The 26,625-nt window shown below is 39.2% G+C and overlaps 1 protein-coding gene across 11 annotated transcripts in view; it reads left to right on the top strand.

Moving 5' to 3' along the window:
* Positions 1–26,625, top strand: part of THADA (THADA armadillo repeat containing) — a 171,601-nt gene continuing 144,976 nt past the window's right edge. For 4 of the 11 annotated variants that reach the window (XR_011327475.1, XM_069800260.1, XM_069800258.1 and 1 more), the window contains exons 1-21: positions 24–98; positions 1,591–1,683; positions 3,117–3,211; positions 3,632–3,762; positions 4,531–4,679; positions 4,837–4,869; positions 5,692–5,740; positions 6,707–6,897; positions 7,556–7,650; positions 7,948–8,168; positions 9,142–9,833; positions 10,484–10,635; positions 10,775–10,930; positions 12,099–12,221; positions 13,165–13,288; positions 14,748–14,896; positions 16,370–16,580; positions 17,983–18,118; positions 18,497–18,633; positions 19,062–19,220; positions 20,385–20,542. Coding sequence is in view for 10 of the 11 variants with exons in the window: in XM_069800260.1 (XP_069656361.1) it covers positions 1,611–1,683; positions 3,117–3,211; positions 3,632–3,762; positions 4,531–4,679; positions 4,837–4,869; positions 5,692–5,740; positions 6,707–6,897; positions 7,556–7,650; positions 7,948–8,168; positions 9,142–9,833; positions 10,484–10,635; positions 10,775–10,930; positions 12,099–12,221; positions 13,165–13,288; positions 14,748–14,896; positions 16,370–16,580; positions 17,983–18,118; positions 18,497–18,633; positions 19,062–19,220; positions 20,385–20,542 (3,234 nt within the window). In the remaining variant the exon portion in view is untranslated. Of the gene's footprint in view, positions 115–352; positions 668–1,590; positions 1,684–3,116; positions 3,212–3,631; positions 3,763–4,530; positions 4,680–4,836; positions 4,870–5,691; positions 5,745–6,706; positions 6,898–7,555; positions 7,651–7,947; positions 8,169–9,141; positions 9,834–10,483; positions 10,636–10,774; positions 10,931–12,098; positions 12,222–13,164; positions 13,289–14,747; positions 14,897–16,369; positions 16,581–17,982; positions 18,119–18,496; positions 18,634–19,061; positions 19,221–20,384; positions 20,543–26,625 lie in introns of those variants that run through there. The other 7 variants (XM_069800256.1, XM_069800254.1, XM_069800251.1 and 4 more) reach the window with 5 other exon arrangements.

Raw genomic sequence — 26,625 nt, 5'->3', positions numbered from 1 at the left:
CCCGCGCCCTGGTTGGCGGCGGGCGGCTGCGGCGCTCTCCCGGCGGCACGTGGTGCGGGCGGGGCGGCGGAGACCGGGAAGGGGAGCGGCGCCCGTGGGTGAGTGTCCCCTCGGGTAGGGCGCGCAGGGGCCTCCCGGCGTGTTCCCTTCCCCTCTGCTACTGCCCTCCGCCGCGCCGCGGCCTCCGTGGCGGCGGCGCCGCGGCCGGCCGCAGCCCTGCCGCTTCCCGCGGCGGGTGCCGGTGCCGCCGCCCCCCAGGCCTCGCTGCGCACCGGGCCCGCGCTGCCGCCCGCCGCCAGGCCGCCGAGGCGGGGGGAGGCCCCGGGGGCCGCGGCCCGGCCCGGGGGCCCGGCAGCGCGCCTGGGAGCTGCTGTGGGGCGCGGGGTCGTTGGGACCGTCTCGGTCGGTGAGAGAGAGCGGGATGGCCCCGCACGGCAGCGGGGCCCGGCTGCGCGTTCCTCTGAGGCGCCGTAAGTCGGGCTCTTGTCTTCCTAAGGCCGCCCCGCGGTTGTCAGGGCTGTCGTGTTGGTTACCCCGCCTGGGCGCCGGCCCCGCTGGTCAGTGCCGTCGCGTGGTGCCTGCTGCCTGGGGGGAAAGGCTGAGGCTACCTGTTTTTTAGAAGAAAATGGAAGAGTTGCGCTTTCTGATCGCTATCGACTGGGACTAGGTAATAGATCGGGGGATCCTATCAGTGTATATAAACATGTGGAGGGAGGGTGCGAAGAAGATGGAGCCAGGCTCTTTTCCAGTGGTGCCCTGTGCCAGGATAGGAGGCTGGGGGCAGAGACTGAAACACAGGAGGGTCCCTCTGAACATCAGGAAGCACCAGATGTGGCGTGAGGGTGCCCGAGCGCTGGCACAGGTTGTCCAGAGGGGCTGTGGAGTCTCCCTCCTTGGAAGGTTCGAAAGCCACCTGGACATGGTCTGGGGTAGCAGGCTCCAGGTGGCCCTCCTTGAGCAGAGGGTGGGACCAGATGACCTCCAGAGGTCCCTTCCAACCTCAGCTGTTCTGTGGTAACAAGCCTGTAAGTCAGTGAAACTGTGGCGCACATTAAATTGCTATTACCTTAAAGAAGAAACAACTTGCTGTGCGTAACATTCATTATAGCAAGCGCAGAACTGGTGGATATGTTTTAAACAAAACTGCTTTGCTACACAGTTCTAACTTCACATTAATACAAATCGAATGAGTTTTGAAGAGTAAAACAGAGCAACAGAAGTTTTGTGGTGTTACTCCCATGCTTCTGCATAATATTTTCAAACTGTGCTCCAGGGGCGTGCCACAGACTACATAACAAGTGCAGTAAAAACTCCAAGTGAGACAGTTTTTCATTCATCCTGCAAATTCTATTTTCTATGACTTCCATTTTGTGCCATGAAGTCTGGGTGAATTTTGGACAAAATGCTTGAAATAGTTGAAGTTGATAAAATTGAAGAGAGCTGTTAATCTTGTGGGGCACAGAAAAAGTGCACCGATAATGCAATAAGCATTATTTCAGGACAGTGAGAAGACCATTAACATAGGAAGTGTTTGTAATTATGCTTTTAAAACAACATGACCTGGTTTTGTTTTGTTTTGGTTTTGAGCAGGTATTTCTTAATCAGCTAAAATGGTTCTGAAGAAGAAGGAAATTCAGGTAGATGCATTCTTTCTTGATCAGCAGCAGCTTGAAAAACTTCAGAGTAAGTGGGGTGTTTTTTTCTGAACTAATGCGTAATTTCTTATTCTGTTAGTAGAATGTGTTTGTGTAGCTGCTGAAATTAATCTTTTCTTTATTTTCTTGTTAAGTTTTATTTCTGGTGGTTTTGTTTTGTGGGTTTTAGGTGTGTTTGCTCTTTTGTGGTTTGTTTTCATTTTGTAATGACAATGACTTCTTACCTTGGCAGAGTTAAAAGAATCCTTTGGAGCATTGTGTCTTTGGTTTGAAAGCTCTTTGTTTTGTTTTATCATTGGTGTGAAGGTGGTGGAAGGTCCTACTTGTGATCCCACTTGCAGGCCTGTAATTCAGTGCTACCTGAAGTACTAGCCTTAATATGTGGGATAACGCTGAATTTCAAAGAATCAGAGAATGATTGAGGTTGGAAGGGATGTCTGGAGGTCATCTTGAGTGTTTTTTCCCAGTCTTTGTATTTTCTGTAGTTAACTTGATTTAAAGATACTGTTCAAATGCTCTTTCATTTTGTGGTGTTTTTTGTGTTCGGTTTTTGGGGTTTTTTTGATATGTTAAATTTCCAGTGGTCTTTACTTAAAAAAGCCCAACAAAAACCAAAGCCCAACAAAAACCAAATGCAAGATTTATATACTAAAGTTACTGTGAGGTGCTCCTTATGTTCTAGTCAGCACTGGTGAGGCCACGCCTGGAGTGCTGCAGCCAGTTCTGGCCTCCCCAGTACAAGAGAGATACAGACATACAGGAGAGAGTCCGGCAAAGGGCCACTAAGATAATGAAGGGCTTGGAGCATCCCTCCTACGAGGAAAGGCTGAGAGGGCTGGGACTCTTCAGCTGGTGAAGAGAAGGCTCAGGGGGGTCTTATCAATGTGTAAAAAATACCTGAAGGGAGGGTGTAAAGAAGACAGAGCCAGGCTTTTTTCCGTGTTGAACAGTGATGGGATGGGAGGCATGGGCACCAATTGAAACACAGAGCTTCCCTCTGAACATCAGGAAACACTTTCTTAATGTGAGGGTGACTAAGCACTGGCACAGGTTTCCCAGGGAAGTTGGGGAGTCTCCATCCTTGGAGGTGTTCAAAAGCCGTCTGGCCATGGTCCTGGGTAGGCTGCTCCAGGTAACCCTACTTGAGCAGATGAGTTGGACCAGATGACCTCTGGAGGTCCCTTCCAACTTCAGCCATGCTGTGATTTTGTGAAACTGGTCTTCATACTGAAGATGAGGTCTACTATTATGTTACAGTGAAACTTGTATATTTTTAATTTGTTAGGAAAAAAAAAAAGGTGTTCAGGTATTGTAAGGTGGCTTAAGGGATTGTGGCACCGGTAGGTTTACTGGAACAGGTAAAAACCCTAAGAATTAAGCAGTGTTTTCTTATAAATCATGTATTGTTTATACTGCTTATTGTAATTCCTTTCTAAGAAGAGACTCTTCTTCCAAATGTAGGGTTTTCAAAGGCTGAAGAGCAAAACCTGGCATCTCTGCTTCTGCACTGTGCACAGCTGAACAATGGTATCCAGCAGATCCAGTGTATTAAAAAAGTAAGACTTCACTGTTGTTAGTGTGGGTTTTGGTAACTGACAGTGTGTCATGTGCACTGTTAATGGGAAATACAAGTCTAAAATAAACTTTATAATGTTTTAAGCATTCCTGGAAAAAGGTGGAAAACAGTTGTTACTGCTGCGCATGCATTAGGTAGAAATGTAGTTCTACTACTTAAATCAGTAAGGGCTACAGTTACTGTAAATGATGGAAGGCAAGTGATACCAAGTTTCCTATTTTGTATGTATGTATTTTTGGTATTAGAGGTGTTCTTGGAACATTATTCAACACCTGAAACTCAATGGGATATGGTAGAGGATAGTTTTGCACCATATACTTGGATGAGAGGGAATTCTGCCTCTGTTAATGATGGGGGTATGTCCAGAGTTTTTGTTGATCATGTGTTCTGGTGATTATAGATAATGCCACTGGTGGAGAAGATGGGCCAAAACTCTGCATGTGATCCCATGGTTAAAGCTTGTTTGGATATTTTGGGAGAGACATATTTTTCACTGGGTGCGAAGAATCCCTTGAAAAAGGTATTAGCAAGGTAAAAAATTGAATACTAAGCCTTTATTTTTTTTAAATGCTTTCCTTACCTAGAAGTCAGTTATTTCTTGTGCACCACAAATTGCTGCACTTTAATTACTGAAAATTTGGGTTACTAATATATGAATATGTACTGTTTTTCTTTCTTGCTTAGTTAAAAATCTTAATTATAAATAATACAATGTATCATTAGATAAATAACTTTAAAGTGAAGTATCATTTTTGACCTGTTTCATTACTGGAAAGACAACATAGCATGTAATTAGCACTTTGAACTTTAAAATCCAATATTAGAGTAGAAATTTAAAATACTTCTGTTAAAAAAAACAAAATCTGACAATGTCAGGAGAAGGCTGTTCAGAGGAATCATAACTAAACTGTGGTTTCTTATGCCTATTTTTATTGCAATTAAGTTTTTCTGTTGCAAAATTACTACTGTATTTCTTTAGTGAACTTATTACAGCCTTAACATTTTTAAGATCCAATGCTTAGCTGTCTTCATTTCTATGTCTGAAAACATTTGTTGTCCCACTGAGAGATGCAGGGCTTCCATCCTGTATGTGGTTGCATACCAGAGCTTTATGCTCCTATGACAGGTTTTCTAGCTGCAAAATTAGAACGTGCATGTTTATTTTAAAAGAGAATATGTTTTCATGCGGGAAGCAACATCTATCTATTATTGGAGTTTTAGCTGACATTGACGTTGGTCAAGTGGATATTTAACACCTCAGTATGAGCTAACTGATTGTGCTGTTTCTTACTGTTGCAGTTCACTAAATGGTCTTCCTGAACGATTTATGACGTTAGCTGTACAAAGCTTTGTATGCTGCCTTAGGGAGGAACTGAAAACCACAGACGTATATTTGTACAGAAAAGTACTGGACAACCTTGCTTCCTGTATGGAGGACTTCAGCTTAGGTACGATGACATTGAATATTTTGTCTTCTGTTTTAGCTTGCTCAACATCGATTTGCATCTTGGTGCGGCACCTAATAGTAATATTTACACTTTATCTATGTAAAATAGATAGTATTGGCTAGTATTCAGTAGTTAAAATTTGTTTTCTTTCCTCTAGGTAGAGCAAGTGTTAAGAACCTGTTTGAAGAAGGTAAAGTTCATATTTATAGTAGAATAAGTTTCACTGTAGCTTATTGGGGGGGGGAGGGTTGTATCCGAAGAAGTAACTTGAGGTAGGCATAAAGATCTATCAGATCTGATTTCCTTCTGGTTAATTTTTAATAACTAGTACCCTCGCATGGTACTTTTTTGTGAGAGACTTTCCCTTGATTTGTACCTTTAATTTCCAGGGGTCAATCTTGCTTTATTGAGCAGCCCTAGATATAAATCTGAAAAGGTACCAGTGAGCGATTCTTAGAGGGCTGGGGGAGTTGGTGCTACTTTACGTGAAGTATTCTCTGTCCTGTGCCTCATGATGAAGCTGGATGTGGTAACACTGAGCTGTTAACAGCCAGTCTTGACTATAGCAAGCCCAGGCCTGCTACAGCAAGAATTTTGTTTGGCAATAATTTTACAGAAGTCTGATCTACTGGTAATATGGGATGACTTGACGTACTGTGCCCTCAGCATGCAGGTAATGTTCACACCTTCCTGTGGGCCTTTTATTGCTGCTCTGTCTTTAGCTCTTGGTAGTTTCAGCTTGTCATTGAGGAACCAGAACAGGATTAGGCCAAGTGGTTTGGAAACTCTTGTTTTGTACCAGGTTGTTGCAAACCAGCTTGAGATTTTGCTTTAGTATCGCTTCTTTGGGTCTGCACTGAAATGTCAGTTTGTTTATGGAGTGGAAGAAACACCACTATATGGGTAACTGTTCATTGTGTCTGGGTATGATGTGTATGTGTGATTGCTTTGCTAGAATTTTTTTGTTCAATTCATCTTTTAAATAAATTCATACTGTAATTATTTTCACTAGTTTTTCAGTTTCTGCAGAAGTCGTTACTTGACATACAGGAGGAAAACAGGCAAGTGAATTCAATATGAGCTGTATTTTATCCATTTTTATTTCACTCTCGTCAGATAATCTGGTCTGGTTTGGAATATGACTTTGATAGCCATACATTGAAGAAAGATGGGAATTTAATTTTACAATGATACATATTTTAGATTAAAAAAAGCTGCTGATGCGTTTCTCTTCTTTTGTGGCCATATGATGTTATAAAATAAGAAAGGAAAGAAATAAAATTAAAGGTGGTAACATTTAAGGCACTGATACTGTGTTAGAGCTACTACTTTTGAGGGAGGCCTTTGAGTTGTGGTTTTGTACCTGAATTGTGACTGAACACTGTAATTAATAGAGAAAATTATTAAAATTCAGGTAGAGTGATAGTCTTCCTCTTTCCATTTGTGTTTAAATCAGTATTGATACTCTGTTAAGTCTGTCACAGGAGTCATCATTTAGTATCTTAACATTTTCCAGCATTGCATGAAGTGAATCTTTTTCACTGTGGTCTCTCATCATGTACCCAGAGGAGAAGGGTGCTTAATGGAGTGTATTGTACATAAAAGTTTAGGTGTTGTCTGTCTTCATGATAGAAGAAAGTCAAATCATAGAAATATGCTTTGCGCGTGGAGGGACTGCTTGAAAAATGAGAAAGAAGCAGCACTGTGTTCTGTTGGTCTTTTTGGAAGGTTTCTGGAAAAGTTCAGCTCTGCTCAGGCAGAATGAAATGAGTGAAAGTTTGTGACGGGAACCTGCAGAAACTGTAGCAGAATTTGTCATTATGTTTGTTAATTTCATTTTGAAACACTGCCCTTAAGTCTGCTTCTTGTTTTCCTATAGTTACATATCTGTTCACCTCAAACAATAAATCAGTTTTTACCTTTAATTCTATCTGAAGTTGGCAGGATGTAGTTTTCTGGTGATGGTGAAGAATGGTTTAATTTCCTTTTTGTGGGCATGTCTTGTCTTCCCCCCCCACCCCCCACAGAAAGAATCATGGAAATCATGTTGTTCAGACTCAGTTGATGCATGATTTACTGATAGCCATTAAAGTTTCAATGATGCTTGTACAGAAATTACAAGAAAATATCCAGGGAAGTCTTTGGAAACACCACGAGTCTTTTGTTTGGCAAAGTATGTGTAGTTTACTGAAAAGCTCCACAAACTTCCTAATGGATGGTAAGTAGAGTAAGATTCAAAACCAAATATTTTTATTAAGCCAGTCTTGTCTTTGTAGTAAACACAACCTATATGTATAAAAACTTAGTTTAGCTTGAATGGATTGAACTGCTGAGATAAATGGGAGTGGGAGCAGTAGTAGGTCTTTTGGCAAGCAATGATTTGTAGATCGTAATTTTGGAGTGTACAGCTTAACTTTTCCTGCTATAAAAAAGCAGGTAAATGCTATTACTAATAATTTAGGAAGTAATACAAATACTTTTGAGACTCACCAAATGTCTGTGCCTACCAAATATTTATATATCTGTATGAATTATGCTGTCAGAACTATTTGTTGGTGCACTACAACTAATTGTGTTTACTTCTACTGTACAAAAATATCTGTATAAGAACTTAATATAAATGTCAATAGGCTTTGCCACAGTCCTCCTTGTCTTACTGGGCAGTTCTATATTTTCTATCTGTTAAAAGGTGTTAATAGTTTTCTATTACACTAGAGTATAAATTTGTTAAATACTTGCTATCCAGGGGGACACTACAGATTTGTGATATACAAGTAGTCTAGGAAAATTCAATGCCATCTTTATAATTTTGATACGTAGTTGTAGCACGCAATGTTTTCTGCACTCTAATGTAAAATTCTTTCTCTGCCGTATAGCAGCACTCCTGCAAACTGTTCAGACTACCTCAGGACTGGCCGTTATTCTGTTCACTAAAACTATGTATGAGCCAGCTGAAGAATTACCTTCCTTGGTAAGTGTATTTCTTCCCTAAGACTGTGAAATGTCAGTGTCGTTAATCAGTGCTACGGGTGGTGTTCAGAGGCTTTGCTGGTACGGATAGCAGGACTTGCCAACCTCTGTATCAGTCTTTAATTGGAGTGCAAATCCTTTATTCTCTCCTTGCTGTATGAAATAAGAGTAGGGTTTTGAATTTGAGAACAACAATGTACAAGAAATCTCTTCAGATCTTCTGAGATTCTCAGTTATGCATAAAATAGCTTTTCCTCTGTGCTGAGATCCTGTAATGGGTGTTACTTTGCTATTATAGGTCAGTGACTTGCTTCTTGGGTCAATAAAACACACAGATGTGCCAGCGTGGTTTGTGAGTAACTGTGGGACTCTGTGTATGGAAGAATGCCCTGACTCAGTCCTTCTCTTTCTTTGCCATGGAGCACTGGCTATGCTGGAATGGAAGAATGGCAGCATGGGTGAAAATGGAGAGAAACTGCTATTGGATATTGCATCAGTCTTGTTGTCTTTGAGTTCAGAGTAAGCCTGTTTTTTGATTTGTATTGTTTCATGTTTGGGAGGAGGGTGTTGATCTTTTTACTTGTATTTTTGCGTGGCTCATGATTCTGGTGGAGTATCCCTTTGATGTTTTCAGTGTAATGATACTAGTTTCTCCCACAGATTGTGTCATCTCTTTAATATATTCAGAAAACTATGTCTTGATATTGTGTAGACAGTTTTAAGTTACAATTTTCTTTTGCATGCTGAAATGAAATTTTGTTTTTCCAACATAAGTGGGATTAGTTTACCAACTACCTGATGGTAAGGTATAGCAGAATCAGTTGTTATGTAGACAGATAAACTTTAGTTTCAGGACATTGCCTCCTGTGCTTTTAAAAGTACAGAAGAAAACAAAGTGTGCCAGTGAGTGGAATACTTGGAAGTAAGATGAGTTTAATTTTTTTTCTGGCTGCAAGCATTGACTGCTTGCATCTAACGGACTACCAGCACTCTTGGATAGGGGATTAAAACATGTATCCAGTTCCACCTTTGTTCCTGCCTTGGAGGTCAGTTTTGTGGTGTTGTTTTTGCACATATGGTACTCGGTTTTTATGGTTTTATATGGCAATGAAAAATTTTCCTTCTATTTTCAAGAAGCATGCAGTAACATAGTGCTGCTCACATATTAGCATGTGGATATTAATTTTTATTTTTGTTTTTAAAATAGCAAGTGTAGTGGTTTGTCAGGTTTCTTTTCCCCATATTTAGGGGTTTTAGCTGTGACCAGTTAACAGCGTGTCAGGTAACTAAGCATACACTTTGCAACATCAAATTCATCACCTCCTTTTTGTGTTGGTTCCTTTTTGTCAATGAATGGTTAGTCTCTCCTTACCTGTTTTAGTGTGAGATAAACTAATGTGATGAATAATTATTTTGAAATAAAAAAAAAATCTTTTGAAAAAATTGACAAATGGAAATAATGAACTTTCTTTTTGTGTCTTCTTTTTAACAGGTTAAAAGAATCCAGTATGGCAACGTCTTTGTCTAGAATCCTTGCTATTTGGACTAATTCAGCGCAGGCTGCCCTTGTTTCAGGGTCCCCAAGTCTAAAAATCAAACTTAATGGGAACTCGGACGTAATTGGGAAGCTGCTGGAATACATTTATACACACTGGGAACATCCTCTGGATGCTGTTAGACACCAAACCAAATTAATATTCAAGAATCTTCTTCAGATACACCGAATGACCATTACTGGATCCAATGAAAAATCAGACCCATTCTTTGCAAGGCTAATAAAGCATTTGCTAAGCTTGGAGTGGCATGTAAAAGGGAAATATGCTTCTCTTGGCTGTCTTGTGGAGTGTGTGGGCACTGAAAATATACTACAGTTGGACAGAACAATTCCAGTACAAATTTTGGACGTGATGAATGATCAGTCTCTTGCACCCTATGCTAGTGATCTTTTGGAAACCATGTTTACCAATCATAAAGCCCATTTTACTTTGAGTTTTCAAGAAAGCACCTGGATTGACCAGTGGCATGACATCTGGGTTTCTCCTCTTCTAGTAATACTGTGTGAAGGGAACCATGACCAAACTACTTATATAATAGATTACTATTTACCAAAATTGCTCAAATGTAGCCCTGACAGTCTGAGCTACATGATTAGAATTCTTCAGGCTTCTGCAGATGCTAATCTAGGTAAGAAAATAAATATCGTATTTGTAATTATGATTGTTTTTTTTAAAAAAATCTCAGAAATGTAATTTCTGATCTGTTATAATTAATTTGGGAGAAAAATTCCAGATGGCTATTATTGATGTTAGTATTTCAAGGTGGAATGCATAATAATCATAAGGGTGTCTTCATGCCATGAGCAAAATAATTAGTATTCTAACTGTGGGTGCCTTACTGTTCTCTTTACGTGCCAAACTTTGTTACATACCAGTATTTTTTTTTCTATGATTTTTCTGTTCTGCTGTTATTTCTTACACAGTTGTGTCTAGTAACAGGGCTTTACAGATTAATTTTTGTTGCAAATATGTGGGTACAGGATTTATGATTCTCTTGTAGTTTTGGACATAATTTAGTGTAATTCTAAAATAAGGGGTTGTGAGGTCTTACAGGGTCCTTTTTTTCATATGATGTGTTTAAGACAAAGCTTTTTGGGAACTAGGTGATTTAGAACTAGTTTAATCTATGACAGACACTGTTGTTTGGGGTTTAATGGGTAAAAAATCAAGGGGGGGTAGGGATCATGTGTTGGAAGTTTTGGGAGTTTCTGACAAGCATCGCAATTAGCACATTGTGTTAATCGAACTATAATTATTACTGCTTTTCATTTTCTTTAGGCTCTCGCAGTACTAGAGGAGCTCTTGGAGCATTAATGGCATGCCTAAGAACAGCCAGGGCTCACGGACACCTGGAACTTTCAACTATGATGAGCAATGGTCTTGTATCCACTGAGTGTATAAAACAGGGTCTAGTTCATCAGCACAATCAGGTAAAGTGACAACTTTTTTTTGTGTCTTTAAATTAGAAGAATTGCTTCAATGCTAAATACTGTCAGCATTGTTTTAAAACAAAGGTATCATTGTAGGTGCCTGTAACTCTTTAGTTTTTAACATCTAAATATCTTTCAGGTTTGCATTGATGCTTTAGGTTTGCTTTGTGAAACCCATCGTAGCACGGAAATTGTGTCTATGGAAGAAATGCAATTAATTCAATTTTTTATGATGTACAACTTGAACAGCCAGTCTCCTTCAGTAAGGCAACAGATAGGCTCTTTACTCAGAAAGGTAATTTCAAACTATAAACAGTGTCTAATGTGCCTATTACGTTAGTCATTTAGCATTTTAAAAAAAAATATCTGCTAAGTGTTATGAAGTTGCTCATCTGAAAGAGTAGAAGTTCTAAGACCAGGACTGTGTTGTATGTATTACCCAACTGAATGGTGGTAAGTCATCGCAGGCAAGGATGGCTTAAACAAAAAAATTAAGTGATAGGCACAGTATCTTGATAGGAATGGTAGTGAGTGTTACTTAAGCCGTCAGCATATGCATACTTTACCAATAGCAAAGCAGTGTACCTTGTGTGGCCTTTGTTGTGGACTAAAAGTGTGCTTATGTAGACTTACCAGACCTCAGGCAAATTCACAGTCACTTGATCAGCCTCAGCCACCTGACTTGGAAGACAAGGTGGAAGAATATTAAAGGAACAGCATGACATGTGGCTGTGCTGTTACAGTCTGCAGGGATTGAGTGTGTCGACATTGTGGAAGTTGCCAAGGTCACATGTCAATCATGGTAGAAGGATACAGATAAAATGAGGAAACCATGTATGTACAAGGAATGTTTTGGAAGATGTTAATGGCAAAAGAAAGCAGTGTGGAACAAGAAAATAATTAATTTGAGACGGGGGAAAAATGACGGAATAGGTTTGGCAGAAACAAAAGAGAAGTCCATCTCTTTCCATACTTGCCTGGTGCAGACTGAGGAATGAGATGGAAAAATTGTGTTAGAGGGAGTGTAATAAGAAAGGAAATAATACTAGTGGGTAATAAAAGAGCTGGGGGAAGCACTCCTTAGGTGAGTCAAACTCTGTGAGAGTCACTGAAGCTATAAGAATTATATGCATTAATTGAGCTTTTTTTTTAATAGAGGAATATATGTCCCACAGAAAATGGGGAGGTGGGAGGAGAAGACTAGGCATGAATTTAAGGAGGAAGATGGAAGAAGGTGTTGGATGTGCAGAGGGAGGGGGGAAAAGGTTGGTCACAAGAGAGATGCGGAGCAAAAAACTTGGTTTTGGAGTGGAGGAAGAAGGATCTGTCCTGCATTATACTGCATGCAAACTTTTCAAAAATTGCAAGCAATATGATCTGGAAGATAAGCTGAAAATCCCCCTTTCCCTTGTTTAACTGTCAATGATTCTTGCCTTACCTATGTTTTACTTTTGTTTTAAAAGTTATTTTGTAGGATACAAGAAAGTTCCCAGGTGCTTTATAAATTGGAGCAAAATAAAACCAAGCAAGAGTTACTTGAAAACTCAACTAAAAGGCATCCTTTGGGGATTTTGCAGCAATATAAAGTAAGTTAGACTGCTAGAGATACAGATGCAAAAGGTGGGATAGCATTTCTTGAAGATAGTTCATTGTTCTGGAGAACACCTCTGGCTAGGTTAGGCTGTGTCTGTACTAGGAGATAGTGCTCTGCAGAAGGAAGAAACTTGTAAAGCGAAACAGTGCTGAGGACCTTGTCCACTCTGTATGCACTTATGCAAGTTAATTTTGACTAAATGGTACTGTAGTCTCATGAATTGAGTGCCCATTAGTATTTAGAGGGTATCTCTAAGGTTAATTTTGTCCAAAAGCAATAAAGGTTATTTTCTGAGGGATTGCCCCATGGTGTGAACTGAAACAGCAGTAAATGGGGAATGACTGGAGATATACCCCCAGTCCAAACTAAAATTTTCAAGTGAATGTCCTGTCAGCTGCTGGCAGTTTAGTAGCAAATTTTAAATGATGTGCATTACTGGGGCTTGAAATGGAGATCTGTTGAGCTTCAGCCTTTTTCTAGCTCTCCAGAATGATCAGTGAGAGAATGAATGACAGAGCTTCAGCACAAAGACTTCTGTATAAAAACTTCTTTTGTATTTGTCCTTTTTTCCTATTTGAAGGCTCAAATAATCGGTTTCTTGTGATAAACTGTTTCTTGTCATGTGTTCTGCTTTTCTTGTTCAAGTAATTTTCAAGGTTTTGATACAATGGCCATATTTTTGTGGGAGTGGGGAAGGGAAACTTAAAAAAAAAAAAAAAAAAAAAGAAAAAAAGTTTGTCCAGCCATCACTGTACTCTAGGAAACAAGAAATTTGTCAGTACTACAAAGGCAGGCCTCCCGTTCTTCCAAAATTAACTGTAACGTCATAATTTTTTGGGTAACATGTAAAACAGAATGTCCTGAGTTCAGTTACTTAGGCTTTTATTTGTAGGACAGCAAGTAAACTGTCTTAAAATTTTTCTTGTGATTTTCAGGATTTCATGTCATCTGTATGTGACAGACTTTTTGAGGTACTGTTTCCCGGTTCATCACACCCAACCAGATTTTCTGCACTAACTATTTTAGGATCAGTAGCAGAAACGTTTTCTGTTCCAAAAGGTGAGAAGCCTAATTTATAGGCTGTAGGAATGGGAAGTTTTGAAGATTCTTTTATGTCAGCTATTCAATTTCTGTCAAAGTAAAACAGTATTCTTAGTCCTTAATTTCTGTGGCATTTCGTGTGTCACTTTCATTTTACCTGAAGGAAGCATAATAATTTTTATTGGAAAATGGAATATTGAAGTAAATGCAGATATTTATGGCCTGTTGAATATCTTCCATAAACTGGGATTTTCCTGCATAGCCTGGTTTTTAGCAAGGTTTTTCAATGAATTTTTGTTGCTATGAAGAAAACTTTTGGACAAGATTCAATATATTTGATAACTTTACCCCCTTTTCCTGTTCTAACGTCTTGATAATATGCAATTCAAAATGTTGAGACCACAAAAATTCTTTATTGAAAAGGCTTGCATATTGTCATGTTATTATTATACTAAATGAGGAACAATTTAATTGGACAGTTTATGATTTTTGTGCTGCTGGTATTTTAAATTTTCTTCACAATGTTATGACAACCCCAGTTCAAGAAGTATTAGTTAGAGCCTTGGAGTATTGATGGTCTTGCTAAATCTTGTCTCTGGATCATATAGCCAACATAAAAGTATGTTTTCAGTCTTAAATTGTAAATTTTTTTTTTTTTTAAAGAAATGAGACATACAGGATAAAAGTTGATTTTGAGGAAGAAGGAAAAATGCCTTCTTGGTAGATCTCTTCTCAAAACCCCTGATAAATCATGAACATGTTAATTTTGTTGTTATGAGTCTGTAGTATGTTGTTGCTGCTTTTTTTTTAAATTATTTTTTTTTTAAGAGAAAGTTGTATTGAGAGTTGTTTATGATAGCAGCTTTAGGATTTCAGAAGCCTGACGTTACTTCTGTAAAGGATACTTGGCTGCTGTTGTGTTTTGTGCTGGAATGTGGTGCACTTGTTTACATCTTAAAACTTCTGGCTTCTTACAGCATTAGGTCAGTCGCCATAAATCATGACTGCTTTAAATCTAAATCAAAAGCAAAAAATTGTAATGGCTTCCATTTTAGGGGATTATTCCTATGACAAAAAGAACCCCAAAAACCAAACCCCAAAACATACTGAAGTTTTAAACCTTTTTTGAGAGGAATTATTTTCTAATATTATATACTTCCAGGAAAAGAATTTTTAAACAAAGCTGAAGTAAAGTTTATTTTCAATGCTGAATTTGATGTGAAGAAATGGGATTCTGTTTTTGGCAATAAGTTACTTTCTGTGTTATTGAGAATCATTTTTGGGATATGGTAACCTCTTTTTCCAACAATAAACATGACATTTTAAGACCTAGTAAGAGAAGTAATATTAAAATAATGCTTTAACTAAAATTTTATTTCGATGCTTCTTTTAGTATAGCTAAGTGAAATGTGAATACAGCGCTTATTCTGGAAAGAATTACAGCAAAACTATGTAAGGCATTGATTTCTTTGAACAGGCCGGGCACAAGTTTTTCAGTTGGATCAGGAGATTGATTCTACTCGTGTCCGGACTTTGATCCAGTGTTTTGCCAGTACTTTTGAGGAAGTAAAAGTTCTAGCGTTTGGACTTTTGATGAAACTACGTGATGTTGCATTTAATTTACAGGTATGTAATTAAAAATAGTTTAAGGGGAATAATTCCATGTAAGATGAATATTCTATATTATACCAGGTACTTGGGTTAGGTACAAAGCATAATTCCGGAAAATAAGAAGTTGGTCTGCATTGCCTGCAGTAGTGTTCATTGCTAGCATCTTCTATATATTTTTACACAGCTTCTGCCCTGTTGTGTTTTAACCCCAGCTGGCAACTACGCACCATGCAGCTGCTCGCTCACTCCACTCCTGCCCAGTGGGATGGGGGAGAAAATTTGGGATTAAAAAAAAAAAAAAAAAAGGGAAAAACTCATGTGTTGAGATAGGAACAGTTTAATAGGACAGAAAGGAAGAAACTAATAATGACAACAATAATAAAATGACACTAATAATAAAAGGATTGGAATATACAAAACAAGTGATGCACAATGCAATTGCTCACCACTTGCCGACTGATGCCCAGTTAGTTCCTGAGCAGTGATCCCCCCAGGCCAAGTCCCCCCAGTTTATATGCTGGGCATGATGTCACATGGTATGGAATTCCCCTTTGGGCAGTTTGGGTCAGCTGCCCTGTCTGTGTCCCCTCCCAGCTTCTTTTGCCCCTCCAGCCTTCTTGCTGGCTGGGCAGGAGAAGCTGAAAAATCCTTGACTTAGTCTAAACACTGCTTAGCAACAACTGAAAACATCAGTGTGTTAGCAACATTGTTCTCATACTGAACTCAAAACATAGCACTGTACCAGCTACTAGGAAGACAATTAACTCTATCCCAGCCAAAACCAGGACATGCCCTTACCCAAGCAGGCTTGTTTCACTAATGGATGAAGGAGTCGGGAAGTTCATTGGATATGACTATGAACTATCAGGGAATTAGTTAATGCAAGCTGCTTGCTTAGCTGTGGCTTCCCTTTGTAAATGATAGAGGCATTTTGACTTGGTTACTCTTGTATTTTAAGAAATTTAGTTCTGTTTTTCTTTTCCTTTCTGATTGGTCTCAGATTTCGTTATCTGACTGTCTTTTTTGATTTCTCCCAAATTTTGCCCTTTGACTCAATACTGATTTTTGTGTTGTATTACTTCGTAAAAAGTTACTTTTAAATTCATAAGTACTGGTGAACAAATATTGCTTCCTGATAAACTATGCTTCTCTGTGATGTCTATTTGCAGATAAAACACAGTATTTTGGAAAAAAAAACCCAAACCAAAACCTCACCATTCTCCTGGGAAGTGCAGTGTGTTTGAATACTGCTTTATAAATGACTGTCCCCATCCTCAGTGTGTATGTAATTGTATCTTTGCTAAATACATACACATGCATGTTTTGAGTGTAAGGTTATCAGTGTACAAAAAGTGTTTCCTACGAAATGTCTACCAGCTAACTTACTGAAAAGCAAGTTCTTACATTCCAGGGTGCTAAGTAGCTTGCTTAAATCAATATGTAAACTCAATAAAATGAGCAATACTGGTTGGTTTTTTTTTTTTTCAGGATTCTGAAAATCTAGATCTCCTATTCCAAGCAGCAATGGATCTTAGCACAAGTACCAAGCCATACGATTGTGTCACTGCTTCATATTTGTTGAACTTTTTAGTACATCATAAAGGACTGCAACATATTTGTTTAGGAAAATGGCTTGAGCATAACCCCCAGATGGATGAAAACACATCAGTAAGCACAGTGGAGAAGAACACTTTAGCAGGTAAGCTTTTGGGGAAATGAACCCCCATGGTTTTTATGTTTATTTGAAACCTTACTGCTTTTCCTTAAGGCTTTTGGTAGGAGGCATAATGAGTAAGAGATGCTTATTTCTAATAGGATTTTAAGTATATTTTGTTTTGCTGTTAAGAAGCCAGGTGCCTTAGTAAGATCTTAATCTAGTCCTGTTCATGTTGAGGCTATTGAATATTCTTAGAAGATGGCTTTTGTTATTATTTTGATGAGAGGAAAAGTGACATTGAGGCCCTGGTAGCTAGCCTGATGAAGCTGTGCACATAAAGTGCAGGAAAGGAACCTCTGCTTCATCTAAGAGCTTGCTCACCCAGAGCGAAGGCAGCTGTAGTTGGTCTGTGTCATGTTCCAGTACTTGGTATTTTCAGCGCTGCCCCTTGGAGCTCTGTCCACTTGGAACCATTTCTGAGTGGTTTGTAGTCCGGCACATACATTTCTGTGGTAATTAGGCTTTGTTCGCATGTGGAATATTTTTCTTTGGTTTGTGCCTCTGGATGAAAGCTGAGAGACTCTAGATCTGGTGGATTTGGCAAATTTGTTTAACAGGCTTCCTCCGCCTTTTGTAATCTGCCATAAATCCAAAATCTTTAAATTAATTATTTGTAATAAAGCATTGGATGCAATCTGTAGTAAAATAACTATTGTATACTTTTTTGTGCCATTATTGGCTTCTCTACGGATACCTATTAATACTTTCTTCATATACAGTGAAATGACGATTTCGAGATATGGTTGTGGTTGCCATAAATGAAGCAAATGGATGGGTAACCTCATGTCTCATTGTTACAGAGCATCTCCTGTTGTTAGTTATCTGTAGTTCATTATTTGGGTCTGTAATTCATTCTGATTCTGACATTGAGATGCCACGTGGTATAAATACAAATAAAATAGGCACATGTACCCTTGAAAATTGCGCGGGTTCTTTAGTGGCTAATGTAAGATTCAAATATTTAACTGTAGATTTCAGATCTTTAATATTCTGCTGAACCATTTGTTGTGTTAACCTGGTTCTAAGGGTGAAGTCTGACTTTTGGTATGTGGTAGGTAACTTCTTTTGACTTCATGATGAGCTGTGGGATTGTCCCTGAGAACAGGATCTGGGCTGTGCTTTTTGCAGCTGCTCTTTCATTGGGACAGACAGACTAAATTGACTATAACAGATACTGCTGGAGTTTAGATAGGTGAAAATCAACAATAACTTTATTTAAATGACAAAAGAGTGAAAAGTGTAAACAAGGAAATTGCTGTGCATTTTCCATTGAATTGTTGTGTAAACAGGCTTTATTCCTATTTCTTTAAAGCAGATTTGTTGCTTAGAAAATACAATATATGTTTGTATGTATAATGCAGATCTGTACTTCTTAAAATTTTAGTTATCAAGCTTTTGTTGGTGAATGTTGAAGAAGAAATATTTCAAGCTAAGAAGTCTCTACTTCAAGCAGCAGCATCGTTCCCAATGTATGGGAGAGTGCATTGTATAACTGGTGCTTTGCAGCAATTACCTTTTAAGTAAGTAAAACATACTGCTAAATAGTAAGTCATAGCTCCATATTTAAGCACAGTGGAAGAACTGCTCAGGAGAACATAAAAGCATACAGTGTTATTTGTAATGAAATCCAGTACCTGTGGCTTTTAGAACTCTTACTGGCTGCTGCACTGTTTAGCTAGCTGTTGGGTACTTCCTTTGTATGTATTAAACTCAGTCTTAGAACTTTTCAAACTGTACCCTATTTACACTTATCATAAATACTGTTGTGAAAGTGTTTGTAATTCAGTTCTTTTTTTTAAATATAAAATTATTTTAAATCGTTGTTGTGTTGTGTTTTGTTAGTGATTTTGTTGGGATTTTTGTGTTTTTGTTTTTGTTTTTGTTTTTTTTTTTTTAAGTAACTTGACATTGGTTGCTGAATGGAAGGAAATGGTTGCCAGGCTCATTCTGATGTCGTACAAACTCTCTGCTGTAGTATCACCAGTAGTGCAGAGCTCATCACCAGAGGGTCTTATTCCAATGGATAGTGATTCAGGTAAACAAACAAAACCCCAAAAGAATTCTGTTAAAATCTAAAGCTCCTGAAGTTGTTTGTCTCACAGCGATTTAGAGCTAGAGCTAGCATCCTCCCTTTCAATTTCTCATTTTATGTCATAATCTTAAACCAGTCTTGAATTCTGATATAGGTTGTCTTGACTTCTGCACTAAAAACACCCTATTTGCAGATAGTGGTGTTGCATCTGTTTCAAAACTGATGACTGTAAAGTCCAGTTTTCTTTCTTTCTTTATCCTTGTAATCACTATAGTTTTATATTTGTTTTTTTTAGTGCTAATAGCTTTCTTTTGTAGTACATACCCAAAATGAATTACATTTGTATAAAGAATTGGAAGTTAAAAGAAAAAACCAAACAAAAAAACTAAACAAAAAAACTATGTTAAATATTTCTCTTGTTTAATGTGTAGAAAGTGCAGGTCGTCTGCAGATGATTCTGCATGAGATACAACCACAGGACACGAATGATTATTTTATTCAAGCAAAAATTTTGAAAGAACACTGCAAAGTAGAGTCTGAAAAGCTGGCTGACCGCAGGCCAATGGATAATACTTGCACAGAGATGAGAGGTAAATCCAATGCTGTATTAGTAATTAAATCAAGATATTCTTTATAGAGCAGACATTTTACATGGGTGATCAAAATTGGAAGTTACTTGCTCTGTGTAATGTTTCAGTTCTACAATAAATCTGTCAGAAGCTATTTTTTTGTGGACATGGTTTTAAAGACTAATTCACTGTGTTTCTGGAAGATTGTGGTTAATATCTCTTAGAGCACAAGTGAAAATGAGTTGTCTTGATATTGGACTAGGCTCTATTGCCTTAACTGCACTGGCCAGGTAACCTTTAACACCTTTTCTGTCAAGCAACGCTTTTAATGCATTCCTTGTTGAAAGGTGTTAGTGTGATTTCCCTCTCCAGTGTACACAAGACTAGTGGGGAGTATGTTAATGCAGTAAAACTTGTTGCATGAAATTACATAAGCAGAAGCTTCTGTTTGAAAGATTCCAGTGGTAAAATGTTAGATAGTATTTGTCTACTTTAATGAATAGCAGCTATGAAATTGAGCCTTATAGTGATAAAGAAATTGTAAACTTTTACATATTTAGTGTATGCCAGAATAAATTTACAGAATACCTGTACACTTTTAAATTTTATAGTTTGTGCAAGATTTTTAAGTTTTAAATATTTGAACTTCCTTTACTCAAGTTTTTTCCTATGTTTAAAATTGTTTTGTTTGGGCCATATGTTTTGTTTCATGAGAAGTCTGCAAATATGTTAAAGTGGCATAGTGGCCACCAGATGGTGATATTGCATCAGAAATGTGATGCCTTTGCTAGGTCTCTTACTATGGGAGCACCTGGGTTAAAAACCAAGTAACATACGGTGAGTGATGGATTGATGATTGACGTGGAGTTTGTTGGAGCCTGGCTCCAAAGTTGTAGGTGTTTGTATAGTTCAGTGTGCAGGTGAATACCGATTGTGACCAAAAGATCTCTGCTCTTTAAAACAGCAGTTGCTGCCTTTTCCAAGTGGAGTAAAGTACAGTGAGCGTTCAGGAATGGAAGCAATTAGGGTCAGCAAAACTGAATTCTCTTTTGGGTTAGCAAGTTCAGAATTTTTTTTCATAGTTGTGTTTTTGTAAGAAGATCAGGCTAACTTAAGTTTAAGTTAAAAGTTTATGTCTGAGAACCTTGAGTTACACTATTACATTTGTTGATTTTTATTTTTAAGGTAAAGAAAGGCAAACATGTGATGTCACAGCTCAAATGGTTCTTGTATGTTGCTGGAGAAGCATGAAGGAAGTATCTCTTCTCTTAGGGACACTGTGTAAACTTTTGCCTTCACACGCTACATCTGAACCTTCAGATGGGTTAATTGCTGTAGAACAGGTAGGGAAGTGAATTTTGTAATAAAACCTTCACTTTCTTTTGTGGTGGGAGGGGAGGGAAGGCAGTTTCCAGAAATTTTTTTCTTAAATGTACATTCTGAATGGGAGAAGTTATTTTTATTGCCGTGTTCTTCCCATGGTTTTCTTGTTTTATTATACTTGGTTAACAGTCTACTTTTTGATGAAGTGGTATTCAGAAGGCATAGCTGTAGTAGTAACAGATAGGTGAAGAATTATACATAGCTAACAAACTCAAGGAATATTCATTCTAATTGTATTGGGTTATTTGTAAGATGTATGCTGTGTTTAGGGATACCAATACCTGCCTGCCTGCCTCTCTGTCTCTGTCTCTCTCTCTCCCAGTATATATTAATCATTAATAGAGTTGCTAAAAATCTTCTAAACTGACTTCATATTCAAAGTGTCTTTTGTTTCATTTTGAACTCTGGATGTTAGGATTTTATTTAAAGCTCTTCATTAATTGAACTTCATAATCAATAACTCTGAAAGTCAAACATGCTGACTAGTCACAGTCTTGACCTCTGTAGGAGACTGAGTTATGAGTAATTTGTATGTAATGTGACTCTTTTTCCTCCAATTTTTTTGATTTAAGAGATCAGAAATATTAATATGCCATCTGGGTCTCTTGTAGAATGTTGACTGCAGCGTTTACAAGAAATTAGATTACCACAGGCATTTATTTGGGAAATACTTTGTGTTTATTAAATTTTGTTTTTTAATTGATGACCTTTTCATTTCCATATGGTTTCAGAAAAAACAGTTTCTACATGGAAGATTGAAATATGCAAGACGTACTACTCTTTAACCTCTCTTTCTTTCCAACAGAAAATACTTACTTAGCTTTTCCTTAGGTGTTAGAACTTTCCATCTTAAAATAAATAATAGTATAATGTACTGCAGATCTTATTTCTTATGTTATCTAATGTTGTGGTGCCATGGAAATAATGTTAGTATCTTTATTCTTGAATTGTCTCTAGCTTTCATGTTTTCATCCGGTTAACAGCTGTGCTTGCACTGTTGCAGAGGTCTGGACAGTAGATGTGAGAACAGATATGCATTTCCACCATTAAGTTCCTTAATCTGCTCCAAGTCAAAAAGGAACTGGTATTTTAGAATGAGTCAGCTACAACTGTAGCATCTCTATCTTTATTTAGAAAGCAGACATTAGTAGTTGCTTTTTCAGAAATGCTATGTTATTAAGCAAAATACCTTCTTTTCCTATAGACCTCATTAAATTCTTTATGCTTCTGATGTCTTCCTGTAAAACAGAATGTCTGCATTCTAATTTGAAGAATGCAAATTGATGAGAAGTCAGTTCAAAATCCTAATTTTCCTCAGGCTTGCGAGGAAATACACAAGCAAATGCAATTTGGCTGAAAGTATAACAAACATTATAGGAAAAAGTGTGGGCATTTTCTCTGCACTTTTTGTAACAGGCATTACCCTATCATTAAAAACAAAAAACCAAAAAAAAAAAAGAGGGGATTTCATCATAAATGACTAAAAGTGTCAATACCAGAACTGCTGTGGCTTCAATGTTGAGAAATAAGAGAACTGGATTTTGGTATCATATGCATGTAGAGCTTTCCCTTAAAGTTGCCCGTTCTTTTCTTTATTCTTTAAGTATTAAAAGAGATTTAAGAATACAGAGGGGGAAAACTTGAGAGAAACCTTTATCATATTGCCTTGAGTTGGCTAAGTAATTGTTGAGAAAAATCTGGTAGCACCGCTTGGCCATTCTGTGTCATCCTGTTGCAAAGCCTTCCTCGTCTTGTACCTTGTTTCGTGTCTAGGTCAGTAACTGTTAAATTGTACCTCATGGTATTTATTCAGACAAAAGATTACAGTGAGTGTTGAATTTGGACATAGTCTTTTGATTATTTTTGCCCCCTTTTTTAATTGAGCATGCAAATGAAAAGACAGCATCTTTGGTGCTGGTCCACATTACGAAATGGCACAACGGAACTGTGCTACTTGGTAGGCAGTGGTGTTAGCTGGCTACTTGTGGCACTAATTCTTGATTCCTCTTTGTAGCTGTTAACGCTGTCTGTTGTGGTATGTACCTATGTAGGAGAAGTTGGCAGAAAGGCAGCTCATTTGATACTTTTTGTTTGTGTGTGTGTTACTAGGAAGTTGGGACGATATCAAATTTGCGCTTTCCTCATCTGTCGTGATTTAACCCCAGCCGACAGCTAAGCACCCGGCAGCTGCTCACTCACCTCCCTCACAGTGGGATGGGGGAGAGAATTGGAAGAGTAAAACTGAGAAAACTCGTGGGCTGAGATAAAGACAGTTTAATAGGTAAAGCAAAAGCCACGCGTGCAAGCAAAGCAAAACAAGGAATCCATTCACCACTTCCCATGGGCAGGCAGGTGTTCAGCCATCTCCAGGAAAGCAGGGCTCCATCACGCCTAACGGTGACTTGGGAAGACAAACACCATCACTCCGAACGTCCCCCCTTCTTTCTTCTTCCCCCCAGCTTTATATGCTGATCATGACATCATATGGTCTGGAATATCCCTTTGGTCAGTTGGGGTCGGCTGTCCCAGCTGTGTCCCCTCCCAACTCCTTGTGCCCCCCCAGCCTCCTCACTGGTGGGGTGAGAAGCAGAAGAGGCCTTGACTCTGTGTAAGCATTGCTCAGCAGTAATAAAAACATCCCTGTGGATTTATCAACACTGTTTCCAGCACAGATCCAAAACATAGCCCCATACTAGCTACTACGAAGAAAATTAATTCTATCCCAGCCAAAACCAGCACATTGTCTTTTAAGTACAAGATTGGGTTTGCATGGCATTTAAATGCCACTGTGTGCACTGACTATAACATCTTCAGCTCTTTGGTATGGAAATGCCAATGTGATGCCCATTTACAAGAAGGGTCGGAGGGAGGATCTGGGGAACTACAGGCCTGTCAGCCTGACCTCGGTACCGGCGGAGATTATGGAACGGTTCATCTTGAGTGCACTCACATGGCAAGTCCAGGATAAGAAGGGGATCAGGCCCAGCCAGCGTGGGTTTACGAAAGGCAGGTCCTGCTTGACCAACCTGATCTCCTTCTATGACCAGGTGACCCGCCTAGTGGATGAGGGAAAGGCTGTGGATGTTGTCTACCTGGACTTCAGTAAGGCCTTTGACGCTGTCTCTCATCATGGCATACTCCTTGAGAAGCTGGTGTCTCATGGCTTGGACAAGTGTACTCTTCGCTGGGTGAAAAACTGGCTGGATGGCTGAGCCCAGAGGGTTGTGGTGAATGGGGTGAAATCCAGTTGGCGGCAGGTCACAAGTGGTGTTCCCCAGGGCTCAGTATTGGGGCCAGTTCTGTTTAATATCTTTATCGATGATCTGGACGAGGGGATCGAGTGCACCCTCAGCAAGTTTGCAGATGACACCAAGTTGGGAGGCAGGGTCGATCTGCTCGAGGGTAGGAAGGCTCTCCAGAGGGATCTGGACAGGCTGGTTCGATGGGCTGAGGCCAATTGTATGAGGTTCAACGAGGCCAAGTGCCGGGTCCTGCACTTGGGTCACAGCAACCCCATGCAGCGCTACAGGCTTGGGGAAGAGTGGCTGGAAAGCTGCCAAGCAGAGAAAGACCTGGGGTGCTGGTTGACAGCCGGCTGAATATGAGCCAGCAGTGTGCCCAAGTGTGGCCACGAAGGCCAACGGCATCCTGGCCTGTATCAGAAATAGTGTGGCCAGGAGGAGCAGGGAGGTGATTGTTCCCCTGTACTTGGCACTGGTGAGGCCGCACCTCGAGTGCTGTGTTCAGTTTTGGGCCCCTCACTACAGGAAGGACATGGAGGTGCTGGAGCGTGTCCAGAGAAGGGCAACCAAGTTGGTGAGGGGCCTGGAGCACAAGTCTTCTGAGGAGTGTCTGAGGGAGCTGGGGCTGTTTAGTCTGGAGAAGAGGAGGCTGAGGGGAGACCTTATCGCTCTCTACAACTACCTGAAGGGGGGTTGTAGTGAGGTGGGTGCTGGTCTCTTCTGTCAGGTGGCTGGAGATAGAACGAGAGGAAATGGCCTCAAGTCGCGGCAGGGGAGGTTTAGATTGGATATTAGGAGAAATCCCTTTACTGAAAGGGTTGTCAGGCATTGGAACAGGCTGCCCAGGGAAGTGGTTGAGTCATCATCCCTGGAGGTATTCAAAAAATGCGTAGACAAGGGACTTCAGGACATGGTTTAGTGGGCATGGTTGATGGTTGGACTCGATGATCTTGAAGGTCTTTTCCAACCTAAACCATTCTATGGTTCTATGTGTATATAGAGAAGTCTCAAAATACTGTATTTGAACTGGTAGTCTTCAAAGCCTAAGTCATTTTGTGATGCCTGCTGTGCCTTTAAAAATAGACATCGGAAGTGCCTAGTATATCTGGAGGAATCTCTCTGTTCAAATACATATTCTACCTTTCATTCTCCATCTGACCTTTAAAGTCCAGAGAAGGCAGGCTCAAAGCTTTGCCTGTTAAGACAATCAATAAAACCAGTATCATATCCTAGTAACCACCACGTAATCAACAAAATGATACCTAATGAATGTTGATTTTGTTACATGACCTGCAAATCAGACAGGAGACAATCCTCCAGGCCTGGAGGAAACTTTAGCTCTTCCTCAAACTCCTGTTTATCTCGCCTGTGAATTTTTGAGATGATTTTGGGAGATAAGCTTGCCAGAACTGTGTACCAAAGTGAAAAGAAACAGACAGCAGAAGTAGAGACAGTACTGTCCCAGTGCCAGGGTCTCTGTGTTAACCCAACAATCAGAGAGAGCTTTTGTGGTGGAACGTTGAAGTACACAGAAGACTTTTAAGTACCCACAACCCTCAGTACAGACAACACTCAATAAGTGTTACTTATTTGTGCCACCAGTGCAAAAGCATGGCTCCCATTGCTGCTTTGGAGTTTGTTCTATTCAAGGAAGGATTTAAAACAAACAGACAAAAACCCCAAACCCACCAAAAAACCACCTCTCCACAGTTCTTAATGTAATCAGTCTATCTCCTCTGGAGTTCAGTATAGTTGGCAATAGTTCACTAGCTACTAGTTGTTTCTAACTGTGAGATGCTTTTGCAGTCCTTTATGGGTTTAAAGTCATCTTCTCCTAATGGTTTAAAAAAAATAGCCTGTAGAATGTAGAACCCTACTTTAGTGGCATCTTATTGCCAGGAGAATAACATACGGAGGCACAAATGTACCAGCTGTTTCTCAGAGCACTTTTGGAACCTCTTGTACAGAATTTGTCTTGAATACTGAGATTCTTTGTCTCAGCAGCAGGCATGGTGCTGTAAATTGTTGATTGTTGCATTAGTAAGACTAACCTGTTGTACTCTAGGTTTTTGACCTAGATGATCAAATATATTTAAGATATTTGCTCCCTACTCCATATTTGAATATTTTAACTTGAACCAGGGTGTTATTTCTGTGCAAACTTTTCTTACGGTTGCTGTGCATCTTTGTGATGTTGTAGAAAATGTGAATTCCTTGACTTGTTCTCCATCCTTACATATGAAATACTGGTTTTATGATACAGGAAAGCTGGACACTCATGGATGGCACGATGCTGTTAGATAAGAATCAATCCTTACGCACTTACCTCAGGAACAGTCCTATGTCATTTGTGAGAACTGAGTTATGGCAGTGCTTTTTCTCTTCTTCTTCAAACTCTAGCCTATAAGTGGAAATGAATATATCAGAGTTCAATTTGAAGTAAGCTTGTAGTCAATGTGGCTGTTGCAAAAAGCTCAGAAAGAAGTTGAAAGTTATGTAACACCCCTCCCACCCCCCAAGGAAAAAATTCCACATGAATTATTCTAAAAATGTAAGGGTGGTGGTAGAACAGGACAGTAATTTGATTTGCATCTGTATGGTTTTCTTGGTTTGGTTTTGTTTACACATCTGGAGAGTTGGTCTGTCTGTGGGTCAGTTCCTCCTGAAAAAAGGGCACTTACTCCTCCTTTTGGACTGGAAAGCTGAAACCCTGTAGGTACATAAACTAGCTTAAAATCCACTCAGAGAAGTAACTGGTTTAGCTCAAATATCTCCAATTATTGTTTGTTTCACATTATGTG

The sequence above is a fragment of the Haliaeetus albicilla genome, chromosome 13 (genome assembly GCF_947461875.1).
Source record: "Haliaeetus albicilla chromosome 13, bHalAlb1.1, whole genome shotgun sequence".
In the NCBI taxonomy this organism is placed as follows: domain Eukaryota; kingdom Metazoa; phylum Chordata; class Aves; order Accipitriformes; family Accipitridae; genus Haliaeetus; species Haliaeetus albicilla.
The sequence above is the reverse complement of the archived record's forward strand: the minus strand, read 5'-3'. Positions and strand labels throughout refer to the sequence as shown.